The sequence below is a fragment of the Lonchura striata genome, chromosome 11 (assembly GCF_046129695.1).
Source record: "Lonchura striata isolate bLonStr1 chromosome 11, bLonStr1.mat, whole genome shotgun sequence".
NCBI lineage: Eukaryota > Metazoa > Chordata > Aves > Passeriformes > Estrildidae > Lonchura > Lonchura striata.
The window spans coordinates 6291501-6306951 of NC_134613.1; the positions used below are offsets into that span (position 1 = coordinate 6291501).

At 59.7% G+C, this 15451-nt stretch overlaps 1 protein-coding gene across 1 annotated transcript; it reads left to right on the forward strand.

Moving 5' to 3' along the window:
• The first annotated feature begins 532 nt into the window (after positions 1 to 532).
• LOC110482658 (zona pellucida sperm-binding protein 3-like) lies at positions 533 to 13809 on the forward strand. Its single transcript, XM_077786004.1, has 9 exons — positions 533 to 871; positions 4418 to 4536; positions 6220 to 6323; positions 8281 to 8458; positions 10334 to 10454; positions 10556 to 10647; positions 11656 to 11771; positions 12670 to 12753; positions 13700 to 13809. Exons 1-9 carry the CDS (start codon positions 533 to 535, stop codon positions 13807 to 13809), a joined length of 1263 nt encoding a protein of 420 aa, XP_077642130.1.
• Positions 13810 to 15451: the final 1642 nt, after the last annotated feature.

Below are 15451 nucleotides of genomic sequence, written 5' to 3' on the forward strand. Positions count from 1 at the left end.
TTGCATAATTCCCCCTGATCCAAACCCAAATCTCATTTTTTGGCGGGAATTTTTGCATAATTCCCCATGATCCAAACCCAAATCCCATTTTTTAGCGGGGAATTTTTGCATAATTCCCCATGATCCAAACCCAAATCCCATTTTTTTTGGGGGGGGGGTGGGGGACAGACCGTTCTCCCCCCCAACCCCTCTTCCCAAAATTCCCGAGGCCGGGGTTGGGGGAAGCGCAGCTTTGGGAATTCCTGGAATTCGGGATCGGAGCCTTGACTCGCTCCTTATCGGCGCCCAGCCCAAACAATTCCCGGAGCGCGCGGCTCCGCGGCTCCTTTTTGGGATAAACAATTCCCAATAAAATAAAATAAAATAAAACAAAATAAAACAAAATAGAACAAATCCTCCCGCGTGGCTCAACCCGAACCTCAGCGCCCTTGGAATTCCCGGGGGGGGGAGGAGGGGCGCGCCGGAATTCCCAGCGGGATAAAAAGCGGGAGCGAAGCGCCGCGCTGGCAATTCCAAGGATTTTCCCTGCGGGATGCGCTGCCAAATCCTCCTCGTCCTCCTCCTGGCGCTGCTGTGCGCCGCGGCTCCTCCGGCAAGGAGCGATTCCAACGCTTGGGAATGGCGCGAGGAGCATTCCCATTCCCATTCCCATTCCCATTCCCATTCCCATTCCCGGGCCCCGGTGGAGGTGCGCTGCCGGGAGGCGCGGCTGGAGGTCACCGTGCACCGGGACCTGTTCGGGAACGGCCGCTTGGTCAGCGCCGCCGAGCTCCGCCTGGGCCCCGCCGCCTGCGGCCATTCCCGCCTGGATCCATCCCAAAAAACCGTCACCTTCAGCGCCGGCCTGCACGAGTGCGGCAGCACCGTCCAGGTGAGCCCCGCCGCTCCGTCCCACCGGGATTCCCGCCGGGAGCGGCTCCCGGGTCCGTGAAAATCCCAAGGTTTGAGGGTGATGCAGGTGAGTCCCGTTCCCATCCCGGGATTCCGCCCCGATCCCGGAATTCCCGCCGGGAGCCGCTCCCGGCTCCGTGCAAATCCCAGATTTAAGGGAGATCCAGGTGAGTTCCGTTCCCATCCCGGGATTCCCACCGCGATTCCCACCGGGAGCCGCTCCCGGGAGCGGGCGGATTCCCGAGTCCCTATCCCGATCCCGGGATTCCCACCGGGAGCCGCTCCCGGGTCCGTGAAAATCCCAAATTTTGAGGGTGATGCAGGTGAGTCCCGTTCCCATCCCGGGATTCCACCCCAATCCCGGAATTCCCGCCGGGAGCGGCTCCCGGGTCCGTGAAAATCCCAAGGTTTGAGGGTGATGCAGGTGAGTCCCGTTCCCATCCCGGGATTCCGCCCCGATCCCGGAATTCCCGCCGGGAGCCGCTCCCGGGTCCGTGCAAATCCCAGATTTAAGGGAGATCCAGGTGAGTTCCGTTCCCATCCCGGGATTCCACCCCAATCCCGGAATTCCCGCCGGGAGCCGCTCCCGGGTCCGTGAAAATCCCAGGTTTTGAGGGTGATCCAGGTGAGCTCCGTTCCCATCCCGGGATTCCCACCGGGATTTCCACCGGGAGCGGCTCCCGGGTGTGCGGATTCCCGTGTCTGAGTCCCGTTCCCATCCCGGGATTCCCACGGGAATTCCCACCGGGAGCCGCTCCCGGCTCCGTGCAAATCCCAGATTTAAGGGAGATCCAGGTGAGCTCCGTTCCCATCCCGGGATTCCCACCGGGATTCCCACCGGGAGCGGCTCCCGGCTCCGTGCAAATCCCAGATTTAAGGAAGATCCAGGTGAGTTCCGCCCCAATCCCGGGATTCCCACCGGGAGCGGCTCCCGGGAGCGGGCGGATTCCCGAGTCCCTGTCCCGATCCCGGGATTCCGCCCCAGTCCCGGGATTCCCACCGGAATTCCCGCCGGGAGCCGCTCCCGGGACCGTGAAAATCCCAAATTTTGAGGGTGATGCAGGTGAGTCCCGTTCCCATCCCGGGATTCAGCTCCAACCCCGGGATTCCCACCGGGAGCGGCTCCCGCTGTGTCGGGGGAGATCCAGGTGGGTCCCGTTCCCATCCCGGGATTCCGCCCCGATCCCGGGATTCCCACCGGGATTCCCACCGGGAGCGGCTCCCGGGTGTGCGGATTCCCGTGTCTGAGTCCCGTTCCCATCCCGGGATTCCCACGGGAATTCCCACCGGGAGCGGCTCCCGGGTCCGTGAAAATCCCAGATTTAAGGGAGATCCAGGTGAGTTCCGTTCCCATCCCGGGATTCCACCCCAATCCCGGAATTCCCGCCGGGAGCGGCTCCCGGGACCGTGAAAATCCCAAATTTTGAGGGTGATGCAGGTGAGTCCCGTTCCCATCCCGGGATTCCGCCCCGATCCCGGGATTCCCACCGGGAGCGGCTCCCGGCTCCGTGCAAATCCCAGATTTAAGGGAGATCCAGGTGAGTTCCGTTCCCATCCCGGGATTCCACCCCAGTCCCGGAATTCCCGCCGGGAGCCGCTCCCGGGTCCGTGAAAATCCCAGATTTAAGGGAGATCCAGGTGAGTTCCGTTCCCATCCCGGGATTCCGCCCCGATCCCGGGATTCCCACCGGGAGCCGCTCCCGGGAGCGGGCGGATTCCCGAGTCCCTGTCCCGATCCCGGGATTCTGCCCCAATCCCGGGATTCCCACCGGAATTCCCGCCGGGAGCCGCTCCCGGCTCCGTGCAAATCCCAGATTTAAGGGAGATCCAGGTGGGTCCCGTTCCCATCCCGGGATTCCCACCGGGATTCCCGCCGGGAGCCGCTCCCGGGTGTGCGGATTCCCGTGTCTGAGTCCCGTTCCCATCCCGGGATTCCCACGGGAATTCCCACCGGGAGCCGCTCCCGGGACCGTGAAAATCCCAGATTTAAGGGAGATCCAGGTGAGTCCCTTTCCCATCCCGGGATTCCGCCCCGATCCCGGGATTCCCACCGGGAGCCGCTCCCGGGACCGTGCAAATCCCAGATTTAAGGGAGATCCAGGTGAGTTCCGTTTCCATCCCGGGATTCCCACGGGAATTCCCACCGGGAGCCGCTCCCGGGCTCGAGCGGATTCCCGAGTTTGAGTCCCGCCCCGATCCCGGGATTCCCACCGGGATTCCCACCGGAATTCCCGCCGGGAGCCGCTCCCGGGTCCGTGCAATTCCCAGGTTTTGAGGGTGATCCGGGTAAATCCTGTCCCGATCCCGCAATTCCCACCGGGAGCGGCTCCGGGGCCGCGCCTGTTCCCGGTTTTACGGGATTCTTCCCGGGCAAGGAGAATTGGGATTTCCTGGGAATTTGAGTGATTTTCCTGCAGCTTTTCCCATTCCTTTGGGAAAAGCCCCTTTTCCCTGTGGTTTAATTCATCTCCCTGAAAACTGAGATTTTCCCACCCCATTTCCCCCTTTTCCATCCCTTTTCCCCTTTTCCATCCCTTTTCCCCTTTTCCATCCCTTTTCCATCCCTTTTCCCCTTTTCCATCCCTTTTCCCCTTTTCCACCCCTTTTCCCCCTTTTCCATCCCTTTTCCCCTTTTCCATCCCTTTTCCCCCTTTTCCATCCCTTTTCCCCCATTTCCATGGATTCCCCCAGCATTCCCTGTCAGCCCAGTGCTGCTGCTGGGATGAAGGGTGGCCTCTCCCACGGAATTCCCTGCTTTTATTCCCAAATCACCCCGAATTCCCCAATTTCTTGGAATTCGCGCTCACCCTGCTGATATCCCTGACCAGAGACTCACAGAATTCCTGATTTTCGTTCCCTCATTCTCTCCAATTCCCTCTCGGCACTGAGGAACCCTTTTCCCCTGGAATTCCCAGATTTCATTCCCAGATTCCTTCATTCCTTCCAATTCCCTCTCACTCAGCCCTGCGGATCCTTTCCCCCCAGAATTCCCGGGTTTTATTCCCAGATTCTCTCCCATTCCCTCTCGGCACTGAGGAACCCTTTTCCCCTGGAATTCCCAGATTTCATTCCCAGATTCCCTTATTCCCTCCAATTCCCTCTCAGCCCTGAGGATCCCTTTTCCCTGGAATTCCTGGTTTTTATTCCCAGATTCCCTCATTCCCTCCCATTCCCTCTCAGCACTGAGGAACCCTTTTCCCCTGGAATTCCCAGATTTCATTCCCAGATTTCATTCCCAGATTTCATTCCCAGATTCCCCGATTCCCTCCAATTCCCTCTCAGCCCTGCGGATCCTTTCCCCCCGGAATTCCCGGGTTTTATTCCCAGATTCCCTCCTTCCCTCTCAGCCCTGCGGATCCTTTCCCCCGGCATTCCCGGGTTTCATTCCCAGATTCTCTCCAATTCCCTTTCAGCCCTGCGGATCCTTTCCCCCCAGAATTCCCGGGTTTCATTCCCAGATTCTCTCCAATTCCCTCTCAGCCCTGCGGATCCCTTTCCCCCCAGAATTCCCGGGTTTTATTCCCAGGTCACTCCGGATTCCCTGATCTACCGGACGCTGCTGAGCTACGACCCCAGCCCCGGCAGCAACCCGGCCATCGTGCGCAGCGACCCGGCCGTCATTCCCATCGAGTGCCACTATCCCAGGTTTTCCCGGATCCCGGCCCGCGTTCCCGGCATTCCCAGGGATCCCATCCCAGGATCCCTTCCTGTCATTCCCGGGAATCCCTTTCCCATCCTGGGATCCCACCCCGCGTTCCCGGCATTCCCAGGAATCCCATTCCCATCCTGGCATTCCCAGAAATCCCATTCCCATCCCAGATCCCATCCCATGTTCCCCGTGTCCCTATTCCTGTCCCAATGTCCCCATCCCAGTGTCCCATTCCCAATGCTATTCCCAATCCCATTCCTGATCCCATTCCCAATCCCATTCCTGATCCCATTCCCTTTTCCAGGCAGGACAATGTCTCCAGTGTCCCATTCCCAGTGTCCTGTTCTTGATCCCATTCCCAGTCCCATTCCCGATCCAATTCCCAATCTCGTTCCTGATCCCATTCCCAATCCCATTCCCGATTCTGTTCCCTGTTCCAGGCAGGATAACATCTCCAGTGTCCCATTCCCAGTGTCCCATTCCCAGTGTCCCATTCCCAGTGTCCCATTCCCGATCCCATTCTCGATCCCATTCCCAGTGTCCCGTTCCCGATCCCGTTCCCATTCCCGCTCCCGATCCCGCTCCCGATCCCGTTCCCAGTGTCCCATTCCCAGTGTCCCATTCCCAGTGTCCCATTCCCAGTGTCCCATTCCCGATCCCGCTCCCGATCCCGTTCCCAGTGTCCCATTCCCGTTCCCGTTCCCAGTGTCCCATTCCCGTTCCCGTTCCCAGTGTCCCATTCCCGATCCCATTCCCGATCCCGCTCCCGATCCCATTCCCAGTGTCCCATTCCCGATCCCATTCCCGATCCCGTTCCCAGTGTCCCATTCCCGATCCCGTTCCCAGTGTCCCATTCCCAGTGTCCCATTCCTGTTCCCATTCCCAATGTCCCATTCCCGATGCCATTCCCAGTGTCCCATTCCCGCTCCCATTCCCGATCCCGTTCCCAGTGTCCCATTCCCGATCCCATTCCCGATCCTGTTCCCGTTCCCATTCCCAGTGTCCCATTCCCAGTGTCCCATTCCTGTTCCCATTCCCAATGTCCCATTCCCGATCCCATTCCCAATGTCCCATTCCCGATGCCATTCCCAGTGTCCCATTCCTGCTCCCATTCCCGATCCCGTTCCCAGTGTCCCATTCCCGCTCCCGTTCCCAGTGTCCCATTCCCAGTGTCCCATTCCCGCTCCCGTTCCCAGTGTCCCATTCCCAGTGTCCCATTCCCGATCCCATTCCCAGTGTCCCATTCCCGCTCCCGTTCCCAGTGTCCCGTTCCCAGTGTCCCATTCCCGATCCCATTCCCAGTGTCCCATTCCCGCTCCCGTTCCCAGTGTCCCATTCCCGCTCCCGTTCCCAGTGTCCCATTCCCAGTGTCCCATTCCCGATCCCATTCCCAGTGTCCCATTCCCGATCCCATTCCCAGTGTCCCATTCCCGATCCCGTTCCCAGTGTCCCATTCCCGTTCCCGTTCCCAGTGTCCCATTCCCAGTGTCCCATTCCCGATCCCGCTCCCGATCCCATTCCCAGTGTCCCATTCCCGCTCCCGTTCCCAGTGTCCCATTCCCAGTGTCCCATTCCCAGTGTCCCATTCCCATTCCCAGTGTCCCATTCCCATTCCCGATCCCATTCCCAGTGTCCCATTCCCGATCCCATTCCCAATCCCGTTCCCGCTCCCGTTCCAGGCGGGAGAACGTCTCCAGCGGCTCCATCCGTCCCACCTGGGCTCCCTTCAACTCGGCGCTGGTGTCCCAGGAGAAGCTGCTCTTCTCCCTGCGCCTCATGAACGGTGCGCCCCCCCTTGCCCGGCTTCCAGACCTTGCCCGGCTTCCAGACCTTGCCCGAATTTTCCAGACCTTGCCCGGCTTCTCCAGACCTTGCCCGAATTTTCCAGACCTTGCCCGGCTTCTCCAGACCTTTCCCGAATTTTCCAGACCTTGCCCGGCTTCTCCAGACCTTTCCCGACTTTTCCAGACCTTTCCCGACTTTTCCAGACCTTTCCCGGCTTCTCCAGACCTTGCCCGGCTTCTCCAGCCCTTTCCCGACTTTTCCAGACCTTGCCCGGCTTCTCCAGACCTTGCCCGGCTTCCAGACCTTGCCCGGCTTCTCCAGCCCTTTCCCGACTTCTCCAGACCTTGCCCGGCTTCTCCAGACCTTGCCCGGCTTCTCCAGACCTTTCCCGAATTTTCCAGACCTTGCCCGGCTTCTCCAGACCTTTCCCGAATTTTCCAGACCTTGCCCGGCTTCTCCAGACCTTGCCCGGCTTCTCCAGACCTTTCCAGAATTTTCCAGACCTTGCCCGGCTTCTCCAGACCTTGCCCGAATTTTCCAGACCTTTCCCGACTTCTCCAGACCTTTCCCAACTTTTCCAGACCTTTCCCAACTTTTCCAGACCTTGCCCGGCTTCTCCAGCCCTTTCCAGACTTTTCCAGACCTTGCCCGGCTTCTCCAGACCTTTCCAGACTTTTCCAGCCCTTTCCCGGCTTCTCCAGACCTTTCCATACTTTTCCAGACCTTTCCCGACTTTTCCAGCCCTTTCCAGACTTTTCCAGCCCTTTTCCAACTTTTCCAGCCCTTTCCCTCCTTTTCCAGCCCTTTCCCTCCTTTTCCAGACCTTTCCCTCCTTTTCCAGACCTTGCCAGACTTTTCCAGACCTTTCCAGACTTTTCCAGACCTTTTCCAGATCTTTTCCAGACCTTTCCCGACTTTTCCAGACCTTGCCCGACTTTTCCATCCCCTTTTCCTCCTTTTCCATCCCCTTTTCCTCCTTTTCCAGGCCTTTTCCACACTTTTTCCTGCCCTTTTCCTCCTTTTCCAGCCCCTTTCCCAGACCTTTTGCTGCCCTTTTCGTCCTTTTCCAGCCCTTTCCCTCCTTTTCCATCCCCTTTCCCTCCTTTTCCAGCCCTTTTCCAGACCTTTTCCTGCCCTTTCCCTCCTTTTCCTACCCTTTCCCTCCTTTTCCATCCCCTTTCCCTCCTTTTCCAGCCCTTTCCAGACTTTTCCAGGCCTTTCACTCCTTTTCCAGGCCTTTCCATTTTTCCAGCCCTTTCCCATCCTTTTCCCATCCCTTTCCCATCCCTTTCCATCCCTTTTCTCCTTTCTCCCCTTTCCCCCATTTCTCCATCCCCTTTTCCCCCTTTTTGATCCCATTCCCATCCCTTTCCCACCTGTTTTCCCGTTTTGGGATCACTTTGGCTTTGATCCCATTGGATTTTCATAGGACTGGAGCTCGGAGCAGGATTTTTTGGGATTTCCCCTTTCCCATCCCTTTTCCTGCTTTGGGATCATTTTGGGGCTGATCCCATTTGATTTTCCAGAGGACTGGAGCTCACAGTGGGATTTTTTGGAATTTCCCTATTCCCATCCCTTTTTCCTCAGGGTTTTCCAGAGGATTGGAACCTGGTTTGGGATTTTTTGGGATTCCCCCATTCCCATCCCTTTTTCCAGAGGACTGGAGCTCGGAGCGGGATATTTTGGGATTTTCCCATTCCCATCCCTTTTCCCGTGGGTTTTTCCAGAGGATTGGAACCTGGATTGGGATTTTTTGGGATTTTCCCATTCCCATCCCTTTTCCACGGGGTTTTTCCAGAGGACTGGAGCTCAGAGTGGGATTTTTTGGGATTCCCTCATTCCCATCCCTTTTATCCTTTTGGGGTGGCTTTGGGGTTGATCCCGTGAGGTTTTCCATAGGATTGGAACATGGATTGGGATTTTTTGGGATCCCCCCATTCCCATCCCTTTTCCAGAGGACTGGAGCTCGGAGCGGGACCTGTCGGCGTTCCGCCTGGGGGACGTGCTGAACCTGCAGGCCGAGGTGGGCGCCCACAGCCACGTCCCGCTGCGCCTCTTCGTGGACTCCTGCGTGGCCACGCTGCGCCCCGGCGCCCGCAGCGAGCCCCACTACGCCATCATCGACTTCAACGGGTGCGCGCGGGGACACCGGGGACACCGGGGACAGCGGGACACCGGGGACACCGGGGACAGCGGGACACCGGGGACACCGGGGACAGCGGGGACACCGGGGACACCGGGGACACCGGGGACACCGGGGACAGCGGGGACACCGGGGACACCGGGGACACTGGGGACACTGGGGACACTGGGGACAGCGGGGACAGCGGGGACAGCGGGGACAGTGGGGACACCGGGGACACCGGGGACACTGGGGACACCAGGGACAGCGGGGACAGCTGGGGATAATTTGGGAATGTTTGTTTTGGGACATCTGGGGATGGTTGGGGACATCTTGAGACATCTCTGGATATTTGAGGACATCTGGGGACCTCTGGGGATGGTTTGGGGACATTTGGGGACGTTAGGGAATAATTTGGGGATGTTTGTTTTGGGACATCTGGGGATGGTTGGGGACATCTTGAGACATCTCTGGATATTTGAGGACAGCTGGGGACATCTGGGGTCACGGGGAGGGTGGCAGCTCATCCCGCCCCACTGCGCCATCATTGACTTCAATGGATGTGCTGGGCACAGCTGGGGACATCTGGGGACAGCTGGGGACATCTGGGGATGTTTGGGGACATTTGGGGACATCTGGGGATGTTTGGGGATGTTTGGGGAAATTTGGGGATGTTTGGGGTCATCTGGGGGTGGTTGGGGACATCTGGAAATGTTTGGGGACATTTGGGGATGTTTGGAACATTTGAGGTGTTTGGGGACATCTGGAAACATTTGGGGACGTCTGGGGATGATTGGGGACATCTGGAGATGTTTGGGGATGTTTGGGAATGTTTGGGGATGTTTGGGGACATTTAGGGACATCTGGGGACATTTGGGAATGTTGAAGGGTAATTTGGGGTCTGGGGGACACCCACAGGGTGGTCACATCTCACTGCACCATCATCGACTTCAATGAGAGAGCTAGAGACATTTTGGGGACATTTTGGGGACATTTGAGGACATTTTGGGGTCTGGGGACAGCCAGGCGGTGCTGATCCCTTGTCACTTCCCTGGGTGGCCTGGGGACACTTGGGGACACAGCGGTGCCAGCCGGGGCTGTGACCCCACCCTCTGTGTGTCTGAGACCCCGCTGTCCCCGTGGTGTGACCCTGTCCCCAAGGTGTGACCCTGTCCCCAAGGTGTGACCCTGTCCCCATGTCTGTGACTCTGTCCCCATGACTGTGACCCCGCTGTCCCCTTGATGTGACCCTGCTCTCCCCATGGCTGTGACCCCACTGTCCCCATGTCTGTGACCCTGTCCCCGTGTCTGTGACCCCACTGTCCCCTTGGTGTGACTGCGCTGTCCCCACAGTGACACCCCACTGTCCCCATGGTGTGACCCCTTTGTCCCCATGGCTGTGACCCTGTCCCTGTGGTGTGACCCTGTCCCCCATGGCTGTGACCCCCTGTCCCTGAGGTGTGACCGTGCTGTCCCTGTTTCTGTGACCACTCTGTCCCCACGGTGACAACCCACTGTCCCCATGTCTGTGACCACACTGTCCCCATGTCTGTGACCGCACTGTCCCCATGGTGACACCCCGCTGTCCCCATGGCTGTGACCGTGCTGTCCCCATGTCTGTGACCGCGCTGTCCCCGTGGTGTGACTGCACTGTCCTCGTGGTGACACCCCGCTGTCCCCATGTCGGTGACCACGCTGTCCCCGTGGTGTGACCACGCTGTCCCCGCGGTGACACCCCGCTGTCCCCATGTCTGTGACCACGCTGTCCCCGCGGTGACACCCCACTGTCCCCATGTCTGTGACCACGCTGTCCCCGCGGTGACACCCCGCTGTCCCCATGTCTCTGACCACGCTGTCCCCGCGGTGACACCCCGCTGTCCCCACAGCTGCCTGGTGGACGGGCGCTCGGATGCCACCAGCTCGGCCTTCGTCACCCCGCGGCCGCGGCAGGACATGCTGCGCTTCCAGATCGACGCCTTCCGCTTCGCCGGGGACCCCCGCAGCCTGGTAACGCCCCGGGGACACCGCGGGGACACCGCGGGGACAGCCGCCGTCCGCGGGCCCCGCCGGTGGCCCCGCGGTGTCCCCAGCAGTGTCCCCTGGCGCAGATCTACATCACGTGCCACCTGAAGGTGACGCCGGCCGAGCAGAGCCCCGACGCGCTCAACAAGGCCTGCTCCTTCAGCAAGGCGCGCAACGCGTGAGTGGCACCTCCCTGGTGGCACCCGTGTCACCTTCCCGGTGGCACCCGTGGCACCTCCCCGGTGGCACCTGTGTCATCTCCCTGGTGGCACCCATGGCGCCTCCCCGCTGGCACCCGTGTCATCTCCCTGGTGGCACCCGTGTCACCTCCCTGCTGGCACCTGTGTCACCTCCCTGGTGGCACCCATGTCATCTCCCTGGTGGCACCCATGTCACCTCCCCGCTGGCACCTGTGTCACCTCCCTGGTGGCACCCGTGTCACCTCCCTGCTGGCACCTGTGTCACCTCCCTGGTGGCACCCATGTCATCTCCCTGGTGGCACCCGTGTCATCTCCCTGGTGGCACCCGTGTCACCTCCCTGGTGGCACCCATGTCATCTCCCTGGTGGCACCTGTGTCATCTCCCTGGTGGCACCCATGTCACCTCCCTGGTGGCACCCGTGTCATCTCCCCGGTGGCACCCGTGTCACCTCCCCACTGGCACCCGTGTCACCTCTGCACTGGCACCCGTGTCACCTCCCTGCTGGCACCTGTGTCACCTCCCTGGTGGCACCTGTGTCATCTCCCTGGTGGCACCTCCCCAGTGTCACCTCCCCATGCCACTTCCCCAGTGTCACCTCCCCCACAGCACATCCCTGGTGGCACCTCCGCGGTGTCACCTCCCCCATGGCACATCCATGATGTGACCTCCTTGGTGTCATCTCTGTGTGGCATCTCCCCAGTGTCACCTCACCCATGGCACCTGCACCTCCGTGGTGTCACCTCCCCGGTGTCACTTCCCTGCTAGCACATCCCTGGTGGCACCTCCATGGTGGCACCTCCCCAGTGTCACCTCCACCATGGCACCTCCGTGGTGTCACCTCCCTGTTGGCACCCCTCTATGGTGGCACCTCCCCAGTGTCACCTCCCTGGTGTCACTTCCATGGTGTCACCTCCATGGTGTCACCTCCCCGGTGTCACCTGCCCAGCCCGGTGGCCGTGGCTGATGGTGTCACCTCCCCGTGCAGCTGGGCGCCCGTGGAGGGGACAAGGGACATCTGCAGCTGCTGCGAGCGGGGCAACTGCGGCCAGCGGCCACCGCAGCCCTGGGACGGCCACCGCCACCGCAGGGACGACGGGCACGGTGAGGGGACAGCCGGGGGACAGCCGGGGACACTGGGGGTACCAGGGGTGGGGGAACATCATGGGGACATCATGGGAACATCATGGGGATGTCGTGGGAACATCATGGGGACAGGGGGACATGGGGATAGAGGGGACATGGGGACAGGAGGACATGGGAACATCATGGGAACATCATGGGGACATCATGGGAACATCATGGGGACATCATGGGGACATCATGGGGACATCATGGGGACATGGGGACAGGGGAACAGGGAGTCATGGGGACAGGAGGACATGGTGACAGGGGGATGGGAGGACATCATGGGGACATCATGGGGACATCATGGGGACATCATGGGGATGTCGTGGGAACATCATGGGGACAGGGGGACATGGGGATAGAGGGGACATGGGGACAGGAGGACATGGGAACATCATGGGAACATCATGGGGACATCATGGGGACATCATGGGGACATGGGGACAGGGGAACAGGGAGTCATGGGGACAGGAGGACATGGTGACAGGGGGATGGGAGGACATCATGGGGACATCATGGGGATGTCGTGGGGACAGTGGGACATGGGGACATCATGGGGATGTCATGGGGACATCATGGGGACAGGGGGACATGGGGTTATGGGGACAGGAGGACATGGTGACAGGGGGATGGGAGGACATCATGGGGACATCATGGGGACAGTGGGACATGGGGACAGGGGGGATATGGGGACAAGGGGGACATGGGAACATCATGGGGACATCATGGGGACAGGGGGACATCATGGGGACAGTGGGACATGGGGACAGTGGGACATGGGGACAGTGGGACATGGGGACATCATGGGGACAGGAGGGGTGGGGTGATGCCTCCCCACTGTCCCCATGTCCCTCCCTGTCCCCGCTGTCCCCAGGTGCCACCTCTGAAGCCGACGTTGTCATCGGTCCCGTGCTGCTCTCGAGTGCCCAGCAAGGCCAGCGCCCCGAGGGCCACCAGGGTGAGTGACACCGGTGACACCGGTGACATTGGGTGACACACGGTGGCACTGGGTGACACTGGGTGGCACTGTGTGACACAGAGTGACACTGGGTGACGCTGGGTGACACCGACAACACAGGGTGTACTGGGTGACACTGGCGACACTGGGTGTATTGGGTGATGCTGGGTGGCATCGGGTGACACCGGGTGACACTGGGTGACACAAGGTGTACTGTGTGACACCAGGTGATGCTGGGTGACACTGGGTGACACCGGGTGACACAGACTGACACCAGTGACGCTGGGTGACACTGTGTGACATTGGGTGACACTGTGTGACACTGGGTGACACCGGGTGACACCGGGTGACACAGACTGACACCAGTGACACTGTGTGACACTGGGTGACACTGGGTGGCACTGGGTGGCACCGGGTGACGCTGGGTGACACCGAGTGACACTGGGTGACACAGGGTGGCACCGGGTGGCACTGGGTGGCACCTGACCAGTGACGCTGGGTGACACTGGGTGACACAGGGTGACACTGGGTGACACCGGGTGATGCTCTGTGACACAGGGTGACACTGGGTGACACTGAGTGACACGCGGTGACACAGACTGACACCAGTGACACTGTGTGACACTGGGTGGCACTGGGTGGCATTGGGTGATGCTGGGTGACACCGAGTGACACTGGGTGACACAGGGTGGCACCGGGTGGCACTGGGTGGCACCTGACCAGTGACGCTGGGTGACACTGGGTGACACAGGGTGACACTGGGTGACACCGGGTGATGCTCTGTGACACAGGGTGACACTGGGTGACACTGGGTGACACTGGGTGACACAGACTGACACCAGTGACACTGTGTGACACTGTGTGACACTGGGTGACACTGGGTGGCACTGGGTGGCACCGGGTGCCAATCCCCGCTCCCCCCGTGTCACTCGGTGTCCCTTGGCAGGCGCGGTGACACCGCTGGCCCTGGGGACAGCGCTGGCCTGCGCCGTGGCCACCGTGGCCGCGGCCGGAGCCGCGCTGGCCATCGGCCTCAGGCGCCGCAATTCCCGATAAAGCCCGGAACGAGCCACGGCAATCCCGGAAATTCCCACGAGGATCGATGGAAATCCCGATAAACCCCGGAACGGCTGACGGAAATCCCAAAAAAACCCAGAATGAGTGATGGAAATCCCAAAAAAACCCAGAATGAGAGATGGAAATCCCAAAAAATCCAGAGTGAGCGATGGAAATCCCAAAAAACCCAGAATGAGCAATGGAAATCCCAAAAAATCCAGAATGAGCAATGGAAATCCCAACAAATCCCACAAGGACCAACGGAAACCCCACAGGGATTGATGGAAATCCCAACAAATCCCTCAGGGATTGATGGAAATCCCAACAAATCCCTCAAGGATTGATGGAAATCCTGAAAAATCCCTCAAGGATCGATGGAAATCCCACAAGGATCAATGGAAATCCCAATAAATCCCACAAGGATTGATGGAAATCCCAAAAATCCCACAAGGACCCGCGGTGTCCAAGGGGCCACTCTGGGGGGGAATCCTGGGAATGGGGCAGGGAGGGTGACCAGCCCCGTCCCAGTGTCCCCAATCCTGTCCCAGTGTCCCCATTCCTATCCCGATGTCCCCAATCCCAATGTCCCCAATCCCAGTGTCCCCATTCCCTTCCCAGTATCCCAACTCCCAGTGTCCCCATCCTAATGTCCCCAATCCCAATCCCAGTGTCCCCATTCCTGTTCCACTGTCCCCATTCCCAATGTCCCCAATCCCATCCCGATGTCACCAATCCCAGTGTCCCTATTCCCATTCCCACTGTCCCCAGTCCCAATGTCCCTATTCCCATTCCCAGTGTCCCCATTCCCAGTGTCCCCATTCCCAATGTCCCCAGTCCCCTGTTCCCAGTGTCCCCATCCCAATCCCACTGTCCCCATTCCAATCCCAATGTCTCCAACCCCAGTGTCCCCATTACCAATGTCCCCATTCCGTCCCTCTGTCCCCATTCCTGTCCCACTGTCCCCATTCCCAATGTCCCCAATCCCATCCCGATGTCACCAATCCCAGTGTCCCTATTCCCATTCCCACTGCCCCCAGTCCCAATGTCCCAATCCCATTCCCAGTGTCCCCATTCCCAATGTCCCCAGTCCCAGTGTCCCCAATCCCATCCCAGTTGTCCTCATTCCAGTGTCCCCATTCCTAGTGTCCCCATTCCTAATCCAGTGTCCCCAATCCCATTCCAATGTCCCCAACTCCAACGTCCCTTTCCCACTGTCCCCGTCCCATTCCCACTGTCCCCAATCCCAATCCCAGTGTCCCCATTCCCAATGTCCCCAATCCCATCCCGATGTCACTAATCCCAGTGTCCCAATCCCATTCCCACTGTCCCCAGTCCCAATGTCCCCAATCCCAATCCCAGTGTCTCCATTCCCATCCCAGTGTCCCCATTCCTAATCCAGTGTCCCCATTCCAATCCCAATATTTCCAATCCCGGTGCCTCCATTTCCGATGTCCCCATTCCTGTCCACGTGTCCCCATTCCCAGTGTCCCCAATCCCATCCCAATGTCACCAGTCCCTAAATCCCCATTCCCAGTGTCCCCATTTCCAGTGTCCCCAGTCCCAGTGTCCCCAATCCCATTGTCAGCAGTCCCATCCTGATGTCCCCATTCCCAATGTCCCCAATCCTGTCCCAGTGTCCCCA